Source organism: Poecilia reticulata, linkage group LG18 (genome assembly GCF_000633615.1).
Source record: "Poecilia reticulata strain Guanapo linkage group LG18, Guppy_female_1.0+MT, whole genome shotgun sequence".
Classification (NCBI taxonomy): domain Eukaryota; kingdom Metazoa; phylum Chordata; class Actinopteri; order Cyprinodontiformes; family Poeciliidae; genus Poecilia; species Poecilia reticulata.
The window spans coordinates 14196718-14224137 of NC_024348.1; the positions used below are offsets into that span (position 1 = coordinate 14196718).

Below are 27420 nucleotides of genomic sequence, written 5' to 3' on the forward strand. Positions count from 1 at the left end.
TATATATATCCTTTTAAACCACTTGACCATTTTGGCAAGAACTCTATGCATTCTGGACAGTTTTAGAAAGGTACGAGAATGTTGTACTTATTTTCCAGGTTTGAAAAGGCATGCAAAAAATATTGTCCAAACAAGTCTTGAATATCAACACTGCCATTTGTACGTCCATGATTCTGTCAGTTTAATCATTGAACTGTTTATCTTTTCAAACTGGCCTAATATGGCTGAGAACTCTGGAAATTTGAGTCTCAAAACCAACTTTGAGACGTAAAATCCCTAAATGAGGGGGTAAAGACTCGTTGGTCACAAATGTAGGCCTCACAATCGTTTCATCCCAGAACCTTTCCATGCAGCACACACAGGCACAACCCACTGTGCCAGCTGGCAGGCAGTTGGCAGCCCAGTGCAGGATTAACTGGTACTAGTATGCTGGCCTATAAATAGAGTCTACCAACTGCTTCAGGAAATGAACCATGATGGAGCCTCCCAAAGGCCCACGAACAGGATGTGCTTTTTATCCTCTACCCTCTCTGCATGGATTTATCACTGCCTGCATCTGCGAGCTCCGTAATATTCATTACCGACTTCCATAGAGAAGCCTCCGAAAAGGGGTGCACATCACAAAACACCTGCTTTTATGCTGCAGTGGTCTATATATACGTGCAAATGCCCTGCGTGATTGGAGCCGAAGCCAATTTACTTCACACAGGATTTACAGAGCCGTTGTTCTGCAGCCTGTGTGCCGTCCTCACAATGGTGAAAGGCATTGTTTCTCTCCAGCACTCACCCTGAGCATTGATCTTCTGTAGGCTGAGCAGACTATTCGCTTTGTATGTTTGCCTGCCTTAGTTGACGCGCTCCGGGGATTGATTCTGGCTATGCAGTCATTATCTGAGCTCAGAGGGGGCAGTTTGGCTGCAACCTCTGGAAGGAAGACACAAGCATGGAAAAATGGTTAATGACAAGAGTTTAGTGTCGTGGGAAAAAGAGTTGGTATGTAGGTGTGTGTGTGCGACTTTACAGTGTAGTGCATTGTATTGTGAAATCATGACAAAGGTATGAACAGTGTGCTACATTCTCAATATTAGCTGTAAATAGGTTAATTGAACTTTAAGAAATTTGTATTTTTAAGTGTTAATCTGCACTTAGTTAATTGCCAACTCTGGTTTTGCAGTTTAAAAGTGAGGACATGTCTTCTTTTTTTCAGTATAACTGTACCTAGGAATGTTCAACACATATTGGTGAAATCAACCAAACTGTTCAATGGAATACTAATATGATACATTTTTCAACCCCTCAGTATATCGTTGGATGAAGTCAAGGCTAAAGTGGTGCTTGTCCATGATGAGACGAGGGTTCTCTCCGAGGATGAGGCACTGGTGAGATATTTTTAAAATTCAATAACACAGTTTTTGTCAAGGTTTTTTATGCAGGCTTCACTTTGTGGTTAAAGTTTTCGTAGGTTGTTTTTAATTTTATTTGAAAGCTCCCGCCCTCCTTCCGCCACCTTTAGACATTTTAGATAACAAAATTAACTTTGTAGGTGTTCTTAATCATTTTTTCACTGCAGTTTATGCAACATTTAAGTCATTTTTGTGCCGGTTACAAGGAAAATAAGTATCTGTTACCATGTAAACCCAGTGAAAAACAGTTTGGCAGCAATAAAACTGAAGTAAAATGACAATATTTTTGAGTATTTATAGAGTCTTCCCTATTGCCACTGATTTGTCTCCAAGCATACAGCACTTGAGTCTGCAAGGCCTTACTTATTTTAATGATGATATTACATAAGCAAGAGCTGGCACTGATGGTGATTTGTGTATTTACTTTTGATTAAATTAACTAGTGATTTCTTATATTGGCCAATGAAAATATATTTGTCTTTAAAAATTAAAATATTATCTATTTACCAACCAGATGTAAATTAAATTCACAAAAAGCACAAACAATGACTCGAGGCAATTTCAAGTGCGAGACAACCTCTATGAGTTAGGAGCCTATTACAATATGACACAAATATAGAGAAGTCGTCCTTTTTTTGCGATTAAGGTCTTAAATCAGGTATTAAATCAGACTAAACTTTTTTTGTTTTAGGTCTGTAAGTAATGATAACATAATTTGCATTTTCTAAATACCTAATTAATATTGCAGATTTTTTCTATTACCTTCTTCGAACTCGTAGGTTTACAGAAAATAACATTAAGCCTTCCAACAGTTTGGGAAAGCCAGTGATGTTATGTCTTTGGTAACACGTGACAGGTTGCTTTACGTCAGAATAACAGAGAGGAAGAACTTTAGCAGACGGCTTCCTTTTGGGACATTATGGGAAATCAAATGAAGTCGGGGAAAATATCCAGAGGAGAATCGTTGACCTCTACTGGTCTGATTAATGCTTCGGCACAACTTTGAGTTCAGCTGAAGGTGCCGCGTTCAACTCTGCCAACAATTACAGGCCGGTACAAACAGCATGGAAATGTCTGGTCATGATACGTGACAGGAACATGGCTCTGCTGTGTTCCAGAAAATAACGTGTTTTGGTGTGGAAACTGTTAATAGGCACTAGAACAAAAACAAAAGACATTTAAGATGCTGCTGAATGCGATTCGGGTGTCATTGCCAACAGTGAAATGTGTCCTGCATTGACATCAGAAGAATAGGATCTCGGCGAGGAACAATACCTTCATTTTTGGAGACATGTGCTGAGGACTGATGGAACTAAAATGTGTGTGTTTGACCATGATGGCTGCTGTTATATTTGAAGGAAAAAGGTTGGAAACTTGCAAAAATGAGAACTCCATCCCAACCGTGAAAATAACTTGTTTTGGTTACTAACTTTGTTTGTGGTGTGGGCCCGATCATGTGCGGTTGCTACGTTATAAATAACATAATGAGGAGTGAACATTATGCTACATCTTACATGATCAACAATTCCTATCAAGTGATGCTACTAGTAACAAAACGAAGTCGATGTTTTGGAGTGGCCATCGCAATTCCCTGATCTGAGTCTCACAAAAAATATATGGTCCAGGTTGAAAAGGGAGTAAAGTGGCCTACAGATCCGACTCCGTTCTGTTGGACTGGGCCGGTATTCTAGCAAACTGTTGTGTGAAGCTTGTGGAAGGAAACCCAAAACCTTTGAACCGTGCTATACATTTTAACGGACAATTCAACCCAACACAAATGAGAAGTTGGTGGACTTAAAGATAGCAACAAAAAAAAATCTCATTATTCTAACATTTAGCAAACAAGACATTTTAGTTATCCTAAATGACCTAAGCAGTCAAATATCTGGTTTCTAACTTTTATGTATTTTATATCTAACTTTTATAACTCATGGGTAGAAATTGGCGAAGGGTAGAATTGACCCAAAGCCTAATAAAAGCAGCATTTGGTAAACAAACGTGAATAGAGGTTTTACCTGTCTGCTCACTTTTAAAATACAGTTTGTCCTTCTTTTTTTTTTTTTAAAGAAAAAAACAAAATCAAAACTGAAGTATCATTCTGAGCTGATTCTCTAATGGCATGATTATCCAGCAGCCTTGATGAAGGATTAGAAGTGGTTGTAGAAAATGTAGCTTTAGCGGTGGATTTGTTTACCTGGTCATTTTTAGAGCCCCAGGGAGGTTTTAAGTGGGAGTGAGGGGAAAATTGCAAGCTGCTATATGTATGCCATGTATTTATTATTATTATTATTATTATTATTATTATTATTGTTATTATATTATTTTTATTTTGGTAAACTTTCTGTCTGGGTACTCCATTTTGAGTGTTTTCTCTCTCTGCTTGTACACGTGGATTTCCTTCACACTCATTTCAGTTCTGAACAGGACGAGCGCGGCTTCCCAGTGGTGATTTAAAAAAAAAAAAAGAAAAAAATTACTTTTTCCTCAAGCTGTTTTTGTGCGGGAATGTGTCTGTCTGTTTTGCTTAAGACTTGTTGATCCCCCGTTTTACGAGGCGGCGCGTAACAAGATGTCTGCGTGTAAACAAAGCGGCCCAAACTTTCTCTTCTTTTCCTTTTCTTTTATAAATTACAACATTCATGGGGACCACACAAATCACATGCGCACACGCACACACACGCACGCACACACACGCACACACACAAAACCACAAAACAGAAGCGTCGGAGCTCTGACCTGCATGAAAGTCTCACAGATGAGAAAAATCTGTCTGTGTTAAATTTTCCTGGTAAACGGGAAGACATCCTCAGTGATTCAGCTGCATCCTGAAGAGGACGAATTAGTGGAAAGGTTCATGAATATGAAAATGTGTGCTTAACTGCAACCACAGCAAACTGTAATCAAGCTGGGCAAATTAAACAGGCTGCCATTAAACAAGCAATTTACATTAAAACTGACGAGGGGCTCAGTGTGTCAGACCCTATAATCAAAGTTGGGGCCTACAGGGATCGTGTCTTTAGAAGAAGTTAATTTTTAACTGTTTTGGCAATGCTCAGAGAGTAAGGCCTGGTCGTCTTCAACAATTGTCTCTTAAAACAATGGGCTGGCTAGTTTACTGTACAAACAAGTGTTGCCTGATGCAAAATTGTGTTTTGACATCTGTGTTGATCTTGAAATTAGGCAAAGAATAAAGTAAGTTGTTGCTAAAAAACAACAACAAAAAAAACCTACTGAGACGTAAAATTTGATCTGTATTTAAAAGCGGAAAAGCAAGCACTCTTTCCAAAGCTATTAAAGTATATTTTCACATTATACTGATTTTTCAGTAAGTATTTTATTTACTTACTTCTATAAAGGTATCAATACAGATACATTTATAGAAGATGAACATTTGTGAGATTGATGAATGATCAGTCTTAAAATTAGTTTCAGCTATTAGCTGCACACATGCATGATTATCATTCGTAATCACTCAGGATTATGAATGATTATCATTCATAATCATAAGGTAAAGCAGTTCACTGTATGCTTAGGAATTGCTGAGCCTTTGGGCGTGTTTGGATGGATATTGGTGCTTCAAGTGAGACAATGAAATCTCCCATTTCTTCTGTAAAATCAATTCTTCCCATTTAGGTAGAAATGTTAATTTCTCCTCTATATTTATTTGTATTTATACATACAAAAAAAATCTACAAAGTCATAAAACAGTCAACAACTGAAGCACAACATTTTGTCTCGTGGCATCATTATACATCAGAATGTTTATTCATGTGTCATTTATTATGTTTCAAAAGCTAAAGCAGGTAGGTTTCGAGTAAGTCAGTGTTTCAGCTGTTTTGCAGTTTTCCGGAAGTTTGTTCCAGATTAGCGCTAGCTCAACAGAATTCAACCTGTGCACTGTGCATGTTAAGCTGGTTTTGCTAGGGCTTTCTTCAAGCAGAAGCAGTCCAGTATTGTCACAGTATCAACTTTTCTAAACACCAATTTAAAAAAAAAAAAGCCACGCAGGAGCCATCAAAGAGCAGAATGCGACTCAAGAGCTGCAGGTTCGCCAGCGCTGACCTTTAGGATGGTCACTGCTAATGTTTGAGATTGTGATTAAATCTTGTACAGAAAAGACCTTCAGACCTGATAACCTCCCAATCACAGTTAAATAAGATTTTATAAAACATTTGGAAAGGGGCAAAGCTTTGCTCCACCGTTCACGTCCAAGGGAGATGGGCTTGCTTTTTTTTCTTTTTGAGTCTATATTAACATTACATTTATTTGGCTGTGCTGCAGTAAAAACATGTGTAATCCCTAAGTTGAGCAATAAAGCCAACAAGGAAGAAACACGGACTCTGTGATGGGTTTTTTTTCTCCTGTGCACTTTTTGCTGAAATGCATTACTAGTGTTCAGTTGTGCTGAATAAAGAGCTTGATAAACTTTCCTCTTTTGTACTCACAAGTGGTGATCATATTCTTCGTCTTTTTTTCCTTGTTCTCTGATTCAATTTGTTTCATTTTCACATCTTTTTTTTTATTTTTTATTAGTTTTCCCGCTTCTCTTCCCTTTCCCCTATAAGAAGCTTTGGCCTCCCCAGAAAATTCACTTTCCACTTCAGTGGCCCAGATAATTCAAGTAGGATTTTCGGGAGAACAATTTGATGATCAAAGGGAAGCTCGACGCTCAGAAGGGAAAAAGGGTATTTTGAATCGGCTCTCCCTCTGTGTTCCAACATTATGTTATAGCCTTTCATTACTGTAGAAAACCCCTGCTAAGGTAGGGTTACTTTAGTTCAGACAATAAATGGTAGAGAAGGCAAACAGCGAAAGAAGGGGGAAGGAGAGATGTAATTTTAGTAATGAAACTTAAAGTTTTGCACAGACTGAACTGTTGGTGCTTCTTTATTTAGCCTTTATTAATGGGACAATACCTTCATAGAACCCTCAACGTGTGACTCAACTCGTCTCCAGGAAATTGCTTTCTCTCAGCCCTAAGCACGTTTTGTGCCGAGGCGTATATCACTTATCCATCTTTCTACCTGCTCACATACCTTTAAAGCCCTCTACTAGAAACACTCTGAGAATATTGCATGTTTTCCGTTTGAACCGGAGAACCAGAGTAATCCTGCATTTAAAAAAAGAAGAGCCAATTGTGGTGTTCGTGCACTATTTAATGTTGATGAGACAAGAGAAGAGTTAAGGAAATTTCACTTTTTACGAGTGCAGAACAAAAAAAATAAAAAATCCTGCAGGTGTAAAGAAGGGATTTCTCTGCAACAGCTAATAGTCTAGGTAAAGACATTTGTCGTGCTTCAACATTTAAAAATGGAGGCTATATTTTAGGTGCTCAATTATACGTCAGAATAGCGTAAAGGTAGGAATTATGATAGTCGAGTTTTATTTTAGCTGCGAGGCAATGGTGCGTAAACAAATTGACAATAAAGCTGAATTTCAAACTGCTCATAAAAATGACTTTTTTTTTTAAACTGCGCTCATTTTATTTTACGACCAAATGTGGAATTGATGTTTCTTTTGTATTTTTCCTGTTCTATAAGGGAAGCCTCAAAAATTTGGCATTATTCATGTCAAATTATTGTCAGATGTAGGTAACAGCTCAGTTTTACTAACGAGTCCAAACTTCAGTCTGATTTGTGGAGGCCAGAGATAGATTAGTGTGATTGAGGTCAGAAGACATCCAACCTCAGCAGAAAGCTGATCTGCAATTTTAAGACTGGTCTTATTGCTCTAAAGAAAGCAAAAAGATTATTCCTTTCATTGCCGAGAAGGAGTTTTCAACATGACATTTAAATAAATACATGATTAAAAAAATAAGTTATCTCTTTTTTTACCCCCCCAAGAAATAATCTTTTTTTTTTTTCTCTCCAAGGATTGCATTGGAAAATGTTTTATTTATTTTCTATCAGAAAACAAATTATTATTTAGTGGAAATCTTTTTAAATCTGCGCCTGCCAGGAGTTTGAATAATTTCACAACGATTTACTGGATTTATTACGCAAAGTTGGTCGTATTTGTTCAGTATCTTTATTGTCTCACAAGGGGGTGGGGGATATGAGTGTTGCAGCCAGGCATTTCAAACATGCATAAACAAAATAAATACCCACATTGGCTATGCAACATTTTCCTGCATGTCTCTTTTAAGCATAAGAGAAGGAGCACCCTAAAGAAATACTGCTAGGTTTAGATTTTAACTATGGTATTTTCAGCAAAGGACAGTAATCTTTTTGGACCCTTTGCCATTTTGCAGTTAGATAATTTCATACCTGACTGTTTTTGTTTGCATTTTTAAGAGCTGCACTGCACCTCAGGCTTTTTTCAATAATGATATTGCTTAGATGAAGGCAAAGGCTATAGAACTTAACGGGGAGGTGGTTGTTTTGCCTCTCCTCCGTTTCACGCTTTTGTTTTTGGTGTTTTTGTACACAAACCTTTTTGGGTGAAAATGGAGCCAAATGTTCTGGAACATTTTGTGCTGACTATGAGTCAGTTAGTACCCCCCTTTACGCAACAAATCAATTAATCGCATGATAAATTAAAACAACCTTTATAAGTTCTATTTGCATGATTTATTGTTCTTCTCTTTCTACCAAAAACTGGATGATTGGTCTCAACTAGCCCTTTTTTTGAAGAACAGTTTTGTTCAGAAACTTTATAATTCATTTAATTTCTGTTTCTTTGCTCATTTTGGAATATTCAGAATGTCTTCAAGTTCCTGTGTTATATTCATTAGAATTTAAAGTTTACTGATCTTTGAGAACGTGTTCTTGCGTTACATCATATGTCATATCATAGTAATATGACTGTCGCCATCTGTGACGTTTTTCTGTCACTCAGTCAGTGGACTGTGTTGTGTGAGGATTGTAACTCCATTATCCAGAGAACTTACAATAGAAGTGGACCCAGAAATGGTGCATTTTGGGTCGGATATGAATATATGGACAGCTTTTACCATGGCAACAGACAAAATCACACCAAACCGCACTGCACCATGAAAATGAGGCGTCTGTTTACGTTCTACATCTGAAGTGAAGTAAATCTAATTTGAATCTAACAAGTATTACCAACTACACTTGTGATGTTATCGTTATTAATAAAGACTTCTCATGATGAAAATTTTGATTTATTGTGATGACAATAACTTGCAATTATCGTTGTAAATTTCGAAAACCCAAAAGCTCTTTGTTTTTTCAGGATTGTATTTTTTAGAAACCCACGGTTGGTTTCATGATAGCATAAAAAAAAAAAAATCACATTAAATGCAGTTACCGTGCGAAGGTTTGTTAGTTGGTATAGTTGTCACGATAAATTTGACAAAATATTATGATAAAAAAGTCTATATTGCACATCTGTAATAACTGCTATTTTAGTTAGATTCAACGGTATAATCACAAGAATTCATAGGAGATGAAATTAATCAGCTGAATATGTTAAAAGTATTATAAATAAAAGATGCAAATATTTTTATTACTCGTTTTTCCGTCCGTCCGTTCGTTCGTTTGTTCATTTCTGAATAATATAGTAGTATTTGCGAGGAATTGATGGTACACTGTCCAAAGAACAAACCAAGAACCCTGAGAAAGTGTTTGAAATTGCAATTTTCCAATTAAAGAGGTGCAGGAAGATTGTTGAGGGAAATCTGTTAAATTTCATGAAAATACTTTATTCTGTGGGAGGTCAATAACTATGCGAGAACCAAAATATGGATAACAAAAATAGGCAGCGCATTCTGTTCTTCTTATCTGCTATCAAAAACCCTCTTTAAGCTGTTTATCCACTCTTGACATTCCTCTGTCACAGCGACAGCTCGACAGCAACCCACAGAGTCCCAGAGCACCTGCCACACAAACAAGCCTGACATGATTTTACCTTCCCACCTTGGCAACAACGCTCTCCTGATGCTCCCGTCAACATCAAGCGCTCTGCACAAAAACAAAAACCGCGTTGCCCTCCCTCTCCTCGTCACTGCTGACCAAGGTCGGCCTCTGCTGACCAGCTCTGTGCACCATCTGTCTGAGCTGGTTGACATTTGGCTCTTGCTTGAGCTGAAGTCTCACCTCAGAGGGGGCCCTGACATGTTTGCATTCTGTTTTTTTTTTTTTTTTGGCACTGTGTGTCAAAAGAGCACATTTCTCCTAGATTTTATCTGAACTGCAGACAGGAAGGTTTGCCTTTTAGAAATGTGAGGCGGGGAGCAGGCGATGCATATTGAATCTTAAGGCTTCACCGTCGTCGTTTTATCACCATTTCCAGGTAGTTTGTTAGCTCCGTTTCTGATTTCAATCAACTGAAAGTACCTGAGCAAGATGCACGAAAAATAAAAGCAGGTGGTGTTGTGCACAGTGTATGTTGATGTCTTGTTAGCCACCAGAGGGGGGCAGCAGCCTTCTAAGTTAAGCTCAAGCTACTGTAATAGAAAATGGAAAGTCACATTCACAGGTCATTTAATCTCTTTGTTTTGTCACGGGCTGGGCCTCTGGTGCTGCTTTTCTGCCTCACACACACTCTCACAAAAACAGAAACATCTCTCTTGTTAGGAAAAATTCTCCTTCGCTTGCGAGATATATTTATGAGTCTGTTTTTATACAGCTGGTTGGATGGCTGGTTTCATAAGCCTGCAGTGTTTCTAAGATTAAATGTGGGCTCTCAGGAGATTCCTGGGCCTGTATATGATTACTGTTTAACAGTGTTGGGTTTTCTTTATTTATTTTTTTTTAGCTGTAATGGGGTATATGTGAGTTTGAGTCTTCTCTTTCCTCACTTACAGTAACTTGAAAGATTATTACATTCAAGCCCAAAAAAAATAGTCGGCACCTGGATTTAACAAACTGAATCCGTTCGAGCCTCCAGTTGGATTACAGGGCTGATTTCTGCGTGAAAGAAAAATCCAGGCTCGCCCAAGCATTTATCAGGCTTCCTTTACACTCCTTCATTGCTGAGCTAGATCTGCCATTTACCATCACTCCTCTGCTCATCGGGTTATTCGAATAGTTGGTGGAACAGAAAGTCACTCTTACACACCTGTCTGATGCCTAACGATAGTATGGATAGGATTTTATATGTAGGCTTCTAGTCCAATTATGACAAAAAGTATGCAAAAAAAAAGTAAACATTGTGAATGCCTCAGTGTTGATGCTTGAACTAAAGCATGTCCTGCAGTGATATTAGATTTTTTTTTTTTTAAATGTTAAGACTGACATTATTTGGAAAATAGATGTCATAAAACCCAGTGACACTGAATGACAGCAGTGATGACCATTAGGAGTGTCATCATGATGCACCTACTGACCCAAAGGTGCTCCTTTGCTGCTGACTACCTGGTTAGGCACACAGTCTTACAATCTGGGATCTGTTTGTCAGATAGTCATTGATCCAGGTAGTTGCTAAGGCATCCACCTATGTTTTTTGGAAGTTGCTGTCAAAGCAAAACGGCAAAACAGGCTGTTTTGTGTTAAATGCACTAGAGGAATCACAGGGCATGATCATCACGGCGCTGATTGCTTTGTCCTGATGACAAAGTGGGTTTGATGAACCAGGTGTATGATGGCATCTTCAACTCTAACTCCACAGCAACAAGCAAACTACAGGAGAGGTCCTCATATGTCATGGCAACAGGTCTATAATCCTTGGGTTAGCTTGTTTTTTGGTGCCAGAACAAGTTGGGATGTTTTTCATAGCACTGGCACATTCTCCCAAGTCAGGCTAGCGTAAAGAGGAGTTGCAGAATCCCACAGAGCTGGTCTGCACAGGCCCTATGGACTCTGAGGCTGATACCATCTGGACCTGAAGCCTTGCTCCAGATTTCAGTTTTACTGACTTGCATTGACGTGGAATACCTTATGCATCACTGTCTTGTTTGTGGAATAGCTCTGAATGTTTGGAGGTTGCAGCACTCCAATGAGGAAAGTAGAGAAGTGTCAAAAACTGATTTTCTTAAAAAGGTTTTGGTTAAGTTAAAACAATTCCTATCTGGCTTTGTGAAGCTGTATCTGGAAGGATGGAAGTTAAAAGGGGGAAGGTCAGCACCATAACTTTATCACCTGCCACCCCACGTGTCACATTTTTTCCTTTCCGACTGGAGTGCCTTCGACTCGTATAATTTGAAATGACAGGTTGAAACCTGTGGCGGAGTTGTGTGTGTTTTTTTTTTTTTGTTTTTTTTTAGAACTGAGGTGGAGAAAAGTTTCTTGTTTGGGGAAAAAAAACCCAGTTGTATGTCATGTTCTTGTAAGACAGAAGGAAGGCGAGGAAACTTCAGAGGAGAGGCTGCACCCAGTGATCCGGACGATAACGGTGAAGGAGTTGTTTTTGTTTTTGTAGGCTGAGCAAACCCTGACACTTCTCGATCTCTCGCCTCGCCCGTCTCTAATCTTCCCTGCACTCATCTTTTGTTATGTAACTGTCACAAGATTGGATGTGCTCGAGGTTGCTTGGGTGCCGCAGTTAATGGAACCTGTGGGAGGTCAAAGGCAAGAGAGGGAAAACGCAAAATGGAGGCTGCTCCGGCAAGTGTCGACGGAGATCGAGGACTTTTCTGCCTGTCTCGCTGTCCAATAACAAAATTGCCCTGATTTTAATTCCAGAAAGCATGAGAAATATAACATGGAATGATACAAGCAGTCAGGTGAAGGGGATATGAAGCGCTTTAGCTCAATTACTGACAGTTCTAGCTTCCAAGTTACACTGACAAACCAGGCTCTAAGCAACCCCAAGGCAATCATCTGTGTCCTTATCAGCTCTAACCACTTGACAAATACTATTGATGTTGCAGCTGGGTAACTGCAGCTTCAGAGAACATGGTACACACCGAGTGGTAAGCCACATAGGGACATTTCAGTCCACTGGGACAGTCTGTACCAGCTCATTCAACACGAGTGTATCGATTGGTGATGTTTTACTTTATTGACATAAACACTGTTTTAAATACCTCCTTTCTAACATCTAGGGAAACGAGTTAGTCGAATCATCCTTTTGTTCTTCTAATGACGGGGTATATTTTAGATGTAATAAAGCTGGAGATGGAGAGCTGGTTTAGTGCAGTTTTTACTGTTAAATGACATGTCTTGTTTCTTTAAACTTAATCCAGCATTGGATGTATTGACACATGTATGCTGGAAAGAATTGAGAAAATAGGTTATGCTTCTACTATACATGCTTTCTGTATTTTGAATTGTGAAGAATTTGTCCACATATGGATGTCCACTGATGCCTAAATGCAATTGAAAGATCTGGGCTTGACTAACCGAAAGTGATTTTCACAGTATGACCTAAAAAGTGCGGGTTTCAAGATCTCAATGTGTATTTGGCTGACCTGAAGTAGGCTAGAAGAAATATATTTATATATAGCTCTTGGATAGTACTGGTTCAACCTAAATGTTTCTTCCTGTTTCAACACTTTTCGTACAGCACTTTACTAAATTGTGGCCTCACAAAGTACAACAATACCGACAGCTAGTGTTCCTAAGGCTCCAGTTCAAGTGACTACACCACAAACATGACATTACTCTAGAACAATTTGGACTGTAAAAATCTAACAAGAAAAGCCTCATATTAAATTATTACTCCTTAAGTTTGGAAGACGGGCTCATTTGATTTTCATTTTAAACTTATGTAAATGTCCGGTCATGTTCTCGGTTCTTCTAATCATTTACGTAACCTAATCTGAGGTTTGGAAATAACCAATTTGATGTTAAATTAGCAACTTATTTGGATTAAAGTTTCTAATTACAGTAAGCATCAAATAGCCAGTAAAAGGTTTCTGGTGCTTTCAACAGTATATTTGACAATTAGGACATCATCAAACTGATATGGACACATTTGGAAACATCTTTCTTTGATATTTAATAATTCTCCTAATGCGTCTTGTGTTTGGAGCGTTTCTTTAATTCCCTTTGGCTGCTTTGTTCTGTTTTTGTTCATTGTACGTACAACGGCAGGAGGTCTTTCAAATCCATTTTGGAGTTTGGGAACATTGTTTACAGAAATTTGTTGCTCAGCAGTGCAGATATTCACATCATTCTCATTCTAGCTGTTTTGTTTGGTCATTTGAAGCTCTAAAACATTTGAGTGAAAAGTCACAAGTTGTATGGGCTCATGAAAGGCGACTGATTTTGTCTGTACAGAAAAAAAAAGTTATGTTTAATCAAAGTATTGAATTATAGTTTTCGCTCCACTAAATGTTGGTACTGATGAAATTTGGACTTCCAAACATTAGTTTTGTAAAACAAACAGTGTCAAGAACACATAATAGAAACATTTCTAAAACCATTTTAACATTTATTAGCAAGTAGCATTGTTAGCATAACTAGGTGTTAACAGCTTCTTATTTTCTAGATTTTAAAATTTCCTACATTGTATCAAATTTTGTCACCAGTTTACCAACGTTTCCTTATCCAATTTGACCAAAAGCAGATTAAACGTTTAAAAGGATATAAGAAAAAGGTCACCATTTTGTAGGTCATTTAGCCTTTCTGTCTGCTGACGCTTCTTGTCCAACAAAGTGTTTGTTCCTCAGCTTCTGTTGCTCTGAGACTATAAAATAAGATTTACCGTTTTAAATGATTGCACAAAATATGTAACAAAAAAACTGTCTTGTGTTTTCGTCGTAAATACAATGAGGCCCTGCGAAGCAGCACACTGTTCAGTGGACTTCTGTTTTAAATTGTGAATGTATGCCTAAACAACCTTAGAAAAAAAAATGTGTATATGGACTTGTGTGATATGGAACATTTTATTAGATTAAATGTATGGGCAAATTATTGAGTTAAATAACGCAAAAAAAATCAAATCTTTTGTTCAGAAAACCGTGTAAATATAAAGCAAACTGTTCTCTTCACTTTCTCTGGTGATATTGAATAGCAAGGTACATTAAATATTATGCAAGCTTGTGCAAATATAAATTAAATGTGGCGAGCTGGATGCTTATCCTTTTCTGCTTCTCGCTCTTTTTAACTTTGAATTATGAGATGTGAATACAGAGGTTCAGATAACTGGATGATATGATCTTTTTTATTACTGTACATTTACTTTATTGCGGAAAAACACATTAGAAGAATGAACACACTAGCGCATGATGATCACAGTCACTGTTGTCGGTATAAAGCGTGTTATGTTTTGTTGAGCTTACCTACAGCTGTTTCCAGGTAATCTGCATGATTCAGTTGTTTTTCTAAATAACATCCGACACTGGACAGACCTCTTGCCTCTGAAAGAACATCTCATCGAACCGCTTTAGCTCGTTTGTGGGGGAGATGGGGTGACTGTTGATGTGTTTGCCGTTTCCATGGCGACCTCCATCATAAGACAATAATGAAAACCCTCCGAGGCCATCAGGGTGCAGAAACAGTGCATGTCCTCAGCGTTGCAGCCTTACGTGGGGCTTTAGAGGAGTTACACAACCTGACGTTCTCCCTCAGAACGTTTCTCTCCTGCATCATCTGAGGGCTTCTGAGACCGGCAAAGATTGGGGCTTGCTAGCAAAAGGGATGACACACAGAATGACAAAACTCCCAGTGTCTGTCTGTCAGGCTTGGTCTTTATCCGACTGACATTTGCTGGCTCAGGCTCATCCAGGCTCTAGAGAAAGCCAGGGATAAGAGTCAGACACAGATGGCTTTTTTTTTTCTCCCTGAATTCTGTTGAGCACAAGATTTATAATGGAAAAAAAAAATGTTCCCAAATCCACATCCTGTTTTTACCAACTCTCAGAAATATAACTGAGACTTGCTATGATTTAGACACCTAGTTATCTCCTGCAATATTCATAGCTCTTGAACTTTTGTTACATTTTTGTTGTGCAACGACCACAAACTTCAGCGTATGCACTTTGGTGAGGTGTAAGAAAAATACATTGTTTTCAATGTTAAAAAAAAAAAAAAATCTATAAATTGTGGAGCACATTTGTCAAAAGCTCATCTGTATTAAAAAAGAAAGGAATTTTGAATTTAGTTTTGTGAAAAAAGCCACCCCTACATTTAAGTTTTTTTTTTTGTTCTTTGGGGGCGGGGGCGCACACAGCAACCTACAGAAATATCAATTAGAGATGAAAAGCTCCTTGTAACTCCTCACATAAAACCCAGTGGGTCCATTAAATAAATTGAGTCCGTAGGGAACCAGTTGAGGTGGTTCGGGCATTTGATCGAGATGCTTTTTTGTCTTTGTGTGTTTTCCAATCATTTCCTACTTTGGGGAGAGCCAAGTAAGAGCTCTTTAGATTAAAGGAACAATTCATCCCCTCTGGTCTGGGGAAATGCCTTGGGATGTCTTACAATGAGCTGGAGAATCTAAATGGATTGGGATGTCGAGGTGGTGTTGGAGAACATTAGTGAATATTTCACAGATTGCTTTTCAGTCCATCAGCTGAAACTGGAAGGAGAATAGCACATCTTCAATCAAGAATCGGTACCCACCCAAACAGGAGAGCCAAATGAATGTAGCACTCGCAGAAGGCTTTCAGTGGCATAAACCTACAACTCTGTCTCACCAAGCACGTTTCAGTTTAAAACGTGGTAGCAGCATCAAGTTGTGGGCATACGAACCTTTAGCTCAGAGGGAAGGAAGTTGGGACGATTTGGAAGGATGGATGAACCTGAAAAAAGTTTACCTTCAAGCAGGAGAGTAACCCTAAAGATATAACCAGAAATAAGTTAAAAAGTGATGTATTAGAATGGTCCAGTCAAAGTCTAGAAACACTTCAAAATTAATGTTCACAGATTCTCTCCATCCAACCTGACTGAGCTTGAGCTGTTCTGCGAAGGACGAAGGTTAAAAATGTCTATCTTTACATGCGAGTACAGCTGGTCGAGACATGTTGCTAAGACTTGCAGCCGTAGTTAACAATTAGAGGTGGCTCCACAAAGTATTTCCTAAAGAAAGCTTAAACACACTTTTCCAGATTTGTATTTATTTTTTGTAAAAAAAAAAAAGAAAGTAAAAGCATTCTCTGTCTCTGCCGACCTAAGCTATTAGTGATTAAGTCTTGGTGGGGCTGTTGTAACTGAGGAGATGTTCCCTGTATTCTGAGTGAGTCAAAAGAACAATTCGAGACTGCCTTGTGCCATTTAAAACTGATGAGCCAGAGCCAGCATGAAGGAGGAGAGGGGAGGTGTAGGTGTTAAATTGATTGGCGAGAGAAAAAAGCATCTGCTTTGCAATCGCTTAGCAGTTGCCTCAGAAGCAAGCCGGCCTTTGTTTCCAAACAAGAATACCCACTTCTGTGTGCCGAGGAGTGTCGCCTTTGAAAGAGGGAAAGAAATTGTTGCATAAGAAACATTTAAAGACTTCTTTTTTTACCCTGTTTTGCAGCTTTCCAAGACCTTGATCTATTTTTTTTTTCCATTACCGCCTCAACTCCTTTTTTTTTTTCCTGTTCAGAGTTATTATGTGGGCAGAGAACAAAAGACAAAGGATACGGTGTTGGAGTCAGCAGCTGATCCAATGACAGCGAGGCGAGATGGTCTCAGGTGTACCCGCTTCTCAAGTAGCACTTCAAGTTAAGAAAGGTTGTGATTGAGGAGGCCAAGGAGCGAAAAAGAAACTCTGGGGCATCATGGGAGCTTGCGTCCTGCATGACATGTTCCTCGGTGCGTGCAAACTCCCCGACATCAAGAAAGGCACAGAGACAGGAGACCTGAACTCTCCGACCTTCCCAAAAGCGAGACCAGACTCGCATTATGCTGAACGAGAGATTCCTGACTCTGCACTTCTCTTATTGCAGCTAGCTTAGTGTATTTATTGTCTCATGTAAGTAAAATTAGATTTTCAAAGCCTAGTTTTTCAAGTTTAATTTACCGGCTGCTAATGAACGTGCAAGAAAATCTGAAGAATATAAAAGTTTAGAAAAGAGTTATTGTTTTTATTTTTTAGAAATACAGGAAATCAAGGATTTGTGACGAACCCGTGGCTTCAGTTCAACGTCTCCAAGCTGCACGATGAAAATACAGAATAAAATGATGTAGTTTGTTCGTTCCTTTTTTTGTTCAAGTCTGGCTTTGCTCACATCCGCAATGGCTTCTTTTACTAGACAAAATAGGGTTGCTTGATTTCGCTGTTCCCTGGACTGGAGTTGTTTTTGTTTCAGTTGTCAGTGGAGGTAAAGACTCTGTGATGTATTGAGGATGGTGGACGGCTTGCAGAGAATCATGGACGACTGTTGAGTACGTATGTTTGTAAGTCATATGACAAAATTTGAACCCGAGCTTTTCAACCAACAGCTACCACAAGAAAAAAAGAAAAAGACAAACCACTTATTTAAGTTGTACAATATTTAGTGAAAACTGTGATTAAAATCAATTATGCTCGGCCAAATAAGTGGGGGTCTCTGACTAGAACATAACGGATATTGTATGTTAATAACAGAATTGTGGATTAGCAATTCTTGTTAAATGCAGAAATGTTACATAGTTCATCTATTGGGAAAAATCCTGCTAAATAAATTAGCGTAGCCTTGCATCTTGTAGCCTTGTGTTTTTGAAACTTGGTTGGTTTTTAGACCAGGCTGGAATGTGGGGCGCATACAAATTCTCTTTATGTTTCCTTTTAATGATAGAAATTAAGCTTAATTGCATTCTGCTCCTGTAATATTCCTCGCACAGCTCGTAGCCATTCTTCCCATCATTCTTTAAAGTCTAGCTGGCTAATTAATGAAGCTGTCAATCATACAATACATGCAGCACCAAGAGGAGGAAGAAGATTCCTTAATTGGAAAACTTTTCCTCTTCTTCCCTTGGAGAATAACAGTTGAACGTCTTTTATCTGCATCTTCTAGAGCTGCTTAGAGATTTTCAAGAAGACTTGTGGCGAGGAAAGTGCTTTCCATGAAGTTCTTTCTCCAGAGCACCAGATACTTCATGGTGGATAATGGTGGCTGCCAAAGTGGGAGGTTTGAGATTAGAAGGTGTTTGGTTGATCAGATTAGATTTAAACGAAGGGCTCATTTGCCTTAGTAAACTTTTTTACCCTCATAAAACCTAGACAACTTTCCTCAAACATTTTTCAGCTTCTATATGCTGTCTATATCTATCACAAAAAAACATTTTTATTTATTTGCCATCACTGTTATATTCTTTTCCCGCCTGTTTTGTTTGTTGGAACTGAATGAACAAGAAGCCTTACGTACCGTGTAAATACATCTGCTGGTGCATCTGAACCCATCATCGTCATCGTCATCATCATCATGTTTCCGGAATCGTTCAGTGTTTTGGGTCTTTCAACCCTAACCCGCCTGTAGGAGCCATGTCGCTTTCCATCTGGTAAAGTCGCTGACCGGTCCTATGTATCTGGAGAGCTTCCTCTGAAAAGGTTTCTTCCAAACGCTGACAGATCCAATACCCACAGCATCATAGGTCTTCCACTGTACCCATCAGTGGGCATATTTTCCCCTACATGTTTGTCATGCTTGTTTCACGGCAGACCTGTCTAGAGTGTTTGTTTGCTCAAAATCTCAATCTTACGCTCAACTGCCCAGAGAACACATTTCCAGTTAAAGTTGCAGTGGAATTTTTCAAACTCTACATGTTTACATTTGTGATAGTAGGTATAAAAAGCGGGGGGGGGGGGTTATGTTAGCACTCTCACGCTACTGGTTGGCATGCAGCTGCAGACAGCATTTAATAGTTGTTGTGGAGAATTGGTGTCCTGAAGATGCCACTCTGCTGTTGTTTTCTGACAGAGCTATTTCCGTGAGCTGATCATTCTGCTCCCTATATGTGGAGTCAAAATAAAAATGGTTCCTGGTTCAGGCTAGCGGGCAGGGGCTGAAAGAAACTAACCTCTGTGTCATTTCATATTTGTACCCCACATAAACTTAAAGTCGTGATTTTAACAATTAGACTTTTTTTTTTAAACGTTCGCAAGCTTAAAGAAACAGAGTGTAAAAAAGCTTCAGCTACATTCATTTTGAAGGAATTTTGCTCTAGGGATTTTTTTAGAAGAAATTATTTAAAAAATATATTTTTTACCCTCCCTATTGAATAAATGCTCTCAAAAGGTTGGAATTTTTCAATTTTAATCAGTGTGAGATTATACTACTGCAATAAAAATAAAAAATAAAATTATTTAAGGCCTTTTGCACATCTTGGCTATACACGTGCTCCAAAGTGAATTCCTACTGATCTGTTATTGTGCAAAGGACCAGTTTTGTCGTCACTCGCGTTTACTCCCTCACCGTTTCATTTATTTATTTTTTACTCGTGCACACCCCTCACTCCCTTTGCAGAGTGACATTTATTAATTAAATATGGTGTTCTGCCGCAGGATGTGCTTCCCTTTCCACTATCTCCAGACACTAATAATTACATTGGCATTTAGCTCCATGATAAGCCGACCCTATGGCCTTTATGAAATGTTCCCCAGGCCGTAATACTGAGGAAAATATAGACAGATGATGGGCTGTAAATCGATCCATAGGTCCGTCGTCTTGCTTTTTATCTTTGGAGAAGAAGCAGCGTTCATTAGTCTGACAAAAGTGTCTTGCCACGCCGCCTTTTTTAAGCATCACTAAAAGTGAGCTTTACTCAAAATGCTACTGGGCTATTTTTGTTCTTATTTGGGCTGATGATGACGGTTTAGTACCATTAAGTAAATGCCATCACCCTTTGGTGCCACCTTGATTTATGGTTCTTCTGCACTCCATCCTTAAAGTTTAAATAAGGTAGTCATGAGCTGGCAGCATGGGAACTATATCATCTGAAACTACGCATAACTTAAAGTGAAAACTAATAGTATTGTAGCTCAGTATAATTTGAGGAGCACTGCTACGCCAGAGGTATGAGTTAAATCACACACAGGATATTTTCTTTGTCCTAGATCCTTGGGATTTCCATTGTGAAGATTTCATTGAGGGTTTTGGAGCAGTTGGAGAACAAACAGAGTCTCAAACTTTAACACATTAACTGATGAAACATTTTCTTCTTGTTTGTGTCTTAATTAGAAATGTCCAGGTAGAGTCTGTTTTTATTGAATATCCTGCATTATCTACAGTGTTTGCATTTTTGTTTTTTAAAAGTCATCATCTTTGATGAATGGATTACAGGCCTCAGTATATTCCAAGGTTGTAATAGTCATAGTTTGAGACTGTTGTATATGGTAGTGCTGTGGTAGAAATGGTCAAATGTCAAGGTGGTCTAATAATCTACACATATTTAGCAGCATTGGGAATACTTGTTGTATTTCCTTTTGTAGATTGGAAATACCTTGATTCCACATAATTGCTCGAGCTTACTAATGCTAGCAAATTGTAAGAATTTCATTCGGATACCTAGTCCCCATGTCTGCCACAATAACTTTCTACTAGAGTCCAGTAAGATGTATTTTGCCTCTGCATATAGAAATACAATGTTGCATTTAAAATGTTACATTTTCAAGTCAAGTCTTGGTAACGGTCGTTTTTTACATGGTCAAACTAATTATCTCGCATGCCCTGGAAACACACACACACACACCCCCACGCGCACACACACACACACACACACACACACACACACACACACACACACACACACACACACACACACACACACACACACACACACAAAAGGCAGCTTTAATACGCAAAGAAAGTTGCAGGGACAAACTGTCAACCTCACTTATTCCACATCAGATTAAGGGAAAATGTCCAAAAAGCTTTCAGAGTATTAAGTTTGATTAGCTTTTACATAATTATTTTGCCTTAGGTGGCCTAATCAGCACATTGCAAGATGATTATGTGGCTTATCACCATTAGCTCATTCAAAGGACACTTCAGTAATAATTACTGTACATAATGATTTTACTTGTAAAAATCTCTAATGCATTAGTAAGTTTCGAGGAGTCGCATGGTCTTATTTTATTTTGCTCAAAAATGGGGTTATTAAAAGCTAAAAAAGAAACAAAGAAAAAAAAACAATATGATCAAAGTTTTGTGATCATATTGTTTCTCTTTCAATTGTAATCCTGTAATTTAACCAGGTATAAATAAGTTTGTGGTTTTTCTATGATGGTCTCATGAAGAAGATCTTCATCATTGTTTAGGAAAATTATGGAGGAATTCACTGTAATACTAAGTCTTAAGTGCAGTATTTTCATTTTACCATAAGACTTGAATTGAAATCATTTCATTTTTTTTCTTCCTGGTTTAAGAAACACTCTTTAAAACTTTTCCTTGCACTCTTGGTAGACCATGCCCCCCAAACCCTCCACAGTAAGGCATCCAGTCACCTCACCGAACTCCTTTTGATGACGGGGAACCAGCAGCTCTGCTTAAATCTCCCTTCAGATGATGGAGCTCCTCACCTTTTCTCTAAGTCTGAGTCCAGCCACTCTGGAGAAAAAGCTCATTTCAGCATCTTATATCTGAGATCTTGTTCTATCTGCCACGATCCAAATCTCGTAGGTGAGACACAGGTGAGGATCAGAACACTTTTAGGCTCTGCTTCTTCTTCAGACCAGAACACTTTGAGTAGTATCCAGTAATATTGATTATCTGCTATTTTATTAGTTCTTTTTAACATCTAGAATGTCTCTTAATGTAAATCTTAGTAAACTTAGTTGGTTAAATGTCTAAAATGCTAGTTAGAACAGATATTCCAAAGAAAATGTGTGACTTGAGGACCTAGGCTTGCTTCCAAATTTGAGTATAAACCATACGCTAATTTATTGAATGTTTGGTAATAATTTAAGTGAAATCAGGTGATTGATAGGGTCCACTCCTCTCATTAGGCGTTGTTGTACAGCCCAGGCCAGCCTGGCGTCTTTGTATTGGCCCTCATGGCCCAGTTCAACCTCAATCTGTGGAACCCATTAAGTTGTGGTTCCGTGTAGATTGGCCAGCCCGATTAGAAGTCTGTCGTCGATTGGTTCATCGATCGGTGATACATTTGCTTAGCATTTTGTGTCATCTTTCTCTTGAGTCCAGAGTGACGTACTACTAGATCGTCTTAATAACGTGTAGCTTTCGTTTGACGTTCTGCCTTCTGTTGACCAGCCGCTGGCGGGACTTACCGGTGATTACTTATATGATGATGACGACGAACAGTAACACAAGCCCAATATTGTCCATTGTTGTGTCGCAAAGTAAGAGAAGCTATATAAAGATTTGCATTTTTTTCTCTCCGCTTACTGATTGCCTGGTCGTTTTGGAACGAAACCTCAAACCTCTGTGTCGATCATTGTTCCTCTGTGCCAAAAAGAGCTGCATGTTGAAATAATCAAAAAAATAAGGCCAGTTGAAGTTAAGAATCTTTTTCCAGACAATAAAGTAGAGAGACGAGGAAAAATAGACGGCGTTGACAGAAAGACCGACAATTAAAAGCAGCAGCCCACAGCACCCACTCTTTCCAGAAATCCTTTGCTTCTCCTCAAAGTGTGCTGTAGTTCACCTTCAGCAGTCTCCGCTGGCTGTTGGTGAGCTTTTCACACTAAACAACCACACACCCATGACTAAAGATCACCTATTTTTTCCAGATTGTTTCACAAAAATAGATTTCACCAACTAGTGCCAAAAACTGTGACTGTGCGAACCCCGTTTGGTGATTAAAAAGAACACAGCATAAGGGACTTTCAGACTGGCTTTAATTCCTGAGACAGGGGAATTAGAGTAAAGTGTGTGCTTCTCCTCTGCAGTCTGTGCTCTTATACCAATACTGTGTGGGAGACATAATATTTTCACTTGTGTGGGCTCATGGTAATAGATGTCTCATCTCTTTGTTTGTGCTGTTTCCACATATTTGCAAGGTGATACATTTCATAACAGACTGGAAACCCAATATTCTCATGCCAGGTAGATATAAGTGATATTTGTGCAGCTTGTGCCTCTGGAACTATCTGGATCTATCAAATAACATATCTCTCAACATGTAACCATGTTATTTGATCTTTCGTCTCCTGTAAGGCAGTGTCTTTGCATAACGTTTTATCTGCTTCTGTGTTAGTTTGACACTATGAAGTGTCGAGCTCGTTCCTCGGAACCGTTTTCACGCGTCGAGTTACATCTATTCAAACAAACAATTTATTTTAGGCAGTGAAATGTATTCAGTTTATTAAGTTTGTTTACTGATTTTGTTATATTTTTATTTTAATTGGGGAATATAATAGAACATAATGATTTCTATGGTTCTCCAACACTGTAGCTTCAAAGGATGCTAACATGTCGCACTGTGTGAACAAGACGGTATAAAAATTCTTGAAATCGACTCTTGTCAAATGTTTGTTTTTAGAGCTAAGGGTGTTAACAATGGCCTGACAATTACAAGAAATACATTTTGCAGACCGTCACTGTAAAAAATTTATTAAACTCTTAATTTAGCAAAATTATTAATGCGTACAGCTACTCACAATACAAAAGAAGGTGGAAATTGAGCTGGAGCCATTTCTAAAAGTTGGAATAAAATAACAATCAACATCAAATTTTTTGTGTTATTTTGAAGAAAAAGGAAAGAAAAAGCAGAAGGCAGAACTGCAGGAGCAAATTGTTTAAAAGAGGAGTCAGGAGAGGCTAAGAGGAGAGAAAAGTGGGAAAGTAAAAGCCACATTCACTCTAGTGCCTTCTTGTCCTCTTCCAGTCTCTAAATTGATGCCCTCATTTTCATTTTTTTCCCCACATCATCAAGTCCCAGTTTACTCTCTGTCACTTTGTACAAAGAAGAAACAAACTCCAAAACCCTTGAACTTGAAATTGAGATTGGTGCTAAAGAGGATGAGCTCAGACATATGAAGGGTGAAGTTTTATGCAGACATATATTAGGGTTGTGTTGAGATGATTATTTGGATCAGGAAGATGGCTGTTTAATACTGAGATCATTTAAGCGGTAACACTTTATTTGAAGGGGTGTGCATAAGACTGACATGACACTGTCAAAAACATGACATAACATCTTTCATGAACATGAACGAGTCTTTATGAATGTTTATGACAGTTGTAATGAAGTGTCATTCGGTAAATAATGACGCTTTTAATGCAAAGTTGCTCTAAAAGTTGCATTGAAAGTCCATTAAAAGTGCCAACTTTGCATGATTTTGCAAATTATGATTTAATTTAATGCAAAGTTGGTATTTTTAATTGACTTTTAATGCAACTTTTAGAGCAACTTTGCATTAAAAGTGTCATTATTTACTGAACGACACTTCACGACAACTGTCATAAACATTTATAAAGACTTGTTCATGTTCATAACAGGTGTTATGTCATGTTTATGACGGTGTCATGTCAGTCTTATGCACACCCTTCAAATAAAGTCTTACCGTTTAATCATTTTTTTATAAACCTGAATTTTCTTGGAAAACTAAATTTTAAGAAAAAGTTTTGTTTGTTGAAATAAAGTCTTTAAAAGATCTCCAATTTAAGTTGTCGAAACCTGCAAGAATCCTGCAAACAACTCCTGTTAAAATGTTTTTTTTCCAATAATTATTTTTGTAAGAATCTTTAGCTTAGCACTGCTTTAGTCACAATCAAGACCGTTTTGATTTTGAACTAATTTGCGTTAACATCACCGCCACCTGCTCTAGATATTGTCAGATATTTTTGATTGGAACTCAACAGATTGAGCAAATAAAGATTTATTTCAAAAACCTGCTAAATAAGTATCATGAACAGTTTAGTTATGGTCTAAAAGAAGATTTCAATCTGCCTGATGCCAAGAAAGAAAAACAAAAAAACTGTGAAGCCAGTGAGATTAATTAAATCATTTAATGGTGAGATTTATTAAAAGTAATGTTAGCGGTAGCACATCAGAACAAATCAAAGTAAATGGAGTTTTTGTGCTTCTTTGAACTGAGAAAAACACATTTAGTCCAAAATCTAATTTCCTGTTGATATCTCTCCCCTTATCGCCTTGGGTTGAGGTTGTTGTATTTATACTCGTAGGTAAATTTGTTCTGCAGCCAGAAAGTACATGCAGCTTGGCACATCAGTTTCAAAACGGCAAACATAGTGCAAAGAAATTTAAATGTAATAGACATGTGATAGAAAGGATACCCTGAACATCAATAATAGATAAAAACAACATGTCCAGTGTATTTAAAACAAGTTTCAAAATCTCTGTAAATGCAATTTTTTTATTTATTTATTTTTGGTGTTGGGTTTCAGGTGTTAGTATTTTTTTTTTTCCTTTCCTTATTTATCTCATTTACAGCAGCAAGAAAAAAGTTTTTTGTTTTTTTCCTGATGTATTCAGCTTTTAGGGAGTAGAAACCTTTATCATATCTACAGCTCCATCTATCTGTCTTATCTACCCAATACGGAAGTTATCAGGTACAATTGTGCTCTCAAGTTTTCTTACTCTGGAAAATTGTATTTTTCAGAGATCGTAAATGATAACACACACAGAAAAACCTTCTTTCAATCATTTTTAGTGATCAATTGAAGAGATTTATTATTAAACAACTTTGGGTGCTTTTTTTGTAAATCATTATAGCTGAAAGTAGACTAAGTTTTGCATAGTTTAGTCCTTACCTTTTATTTACCATTTTAACATTAGTGACAGTTTGCATTCTGTTGTATGGATCTTATTTGTTAAATACTCCCATTCTCTTTTGGGGAAAAAATTCAATTTCTTGTTTATTCCTGGGTTTTCCTGTCTGAGCCGCACTTTTCTAATGTGCTTCAAAACTACTGAATTTAAGAGGCTGCTACGGTCACATGACAACCCTTAGGTTTTTATTTCTACCGTTGGCATGACTTTTGTGTTTTGGATCATTGTCATGATGATCCAGGTTAATGACCAGAAATGTTTCTCAATTATTTACTGATACTTGCTGCTATCATTTTGCCCAAATCATCTTTGATCCTCAAAACTACCTCTGAGTTTCATAGTAGTGGATAGTGTGTTTTTCACTATAGGCCGTGTTGCCTTTTAGGAAAATGTTGCGTTTATGATTGCTGCCATAATCTATGTGTTTGGTGTATTGTAAGCTGGATTGTAGCATTAGTGTAATAAAAGCTCTCTGGGGACTCGTGCTGCCAGTTTTTCTTCAAGTGCCCCATCTTAAAACAATCAGACAAATTTATTTCAGAGTTTTATACATTAACTAAGATTATTTTTGGATTTTATTTTCCTTAAATATCAAGCAGTTTTCCTGTCAGTTGAGGTCTGGAATAGTTAGTATTTCTGACTGTGACTCGGTTTCAGCAGAATGTGGCTTTAAAATTGACTTGGACAGGGAAAGAATGACTTATGAATATCTATGATACGGACACACATGCTGCGAGGATGTGAAACCACGGCATCTTTGTGCAACCTCCACAAAGATTACATCGAAAGGGATGAAGGGGCTGCTTTCAAGAATTCACAACCGAATCCTCCAAAAAAGTGAACATTAGCTCCGAGCGACACTCCTGTTCTGTTCAGCTCAGTGTTTTTTTTTTTTTCTTTAAAATCCAATTTCAGTTTGTCTTTGACTGAGAGGCACACAGGAACTTGATGCCATTTAAGTTTGTGATGATTCAGTGGACCTGCCTTCGAGTCTATATGTCCAAATCCACAGTTGTGTTTATTAGCTTAGCCTAATTGTGCGTGGTATCTAAAGGTCAGTGCCTGCTGTGATGTATAACTCCCAGAATGGCTTCCAGGTGTCACTGTTTCCAATGAATAAACTCTGAAAACTGTTCCGGTTTCCATCCTCCCCCCTCCCTCAGTGTGCAGCAGTGTTACATTTTCTTAAAATGTTTGTTTCTCTGTTATTTATGTGCTTCCACACTGATGGGCATCTACTGATGCACGCCGCCTGAGTGACTTCTATTTCAGCTGGCTAAAGGCCGCAGATTAATTTACTTGTCAGTTCTTTTCCCCCTGCGGAAAACTCTTTGTGTCGAGACGGGAAGAACGATATGCATGTCCTCTGGTGAATTAAAAGATGCTGACTATTACTGCAGAAACACTCTTCTTGATTAATAGTTTGCTTTCTATAAGCTTAAAGTTCACCTTGGGGCTCTAAAGGTATGTTTAAAGAGGAGGACGTTTGAGAAGGTGGAGCAGAATCAATGTTGACTGGAGAGTTTATCAGTTATGCAATGTGTGTTTTTAAAAAAAATAAATAAATATATATA

The 27420-nt window shown here is 38.1% G+C and overlaps 1 protein-coding gene across 2 annotated transcripts in view; it reads left to right on the forward strand.

Annotated features, from left to right (window-relative positions):
* Positions 1-27420, forward strand: part of LOC103480661 (glucosidase 2 subunit beta-like) — a 149699-nt gene that overhangs the window by 21494 nt on the left and 100785 nt on the right. For both annotated transcript variants that reach the window (XM_008435689.1, XM_008435690.2), the window contains one exon: positions 1301-1379. In XM_008435689.1, coding sequence (XP_008433911.1) covers positions 1301-1379 — 79 coding nt within the window. The remainder of the gene's footprint in view (positions 1-1300; positions 1380-27420) is intronic.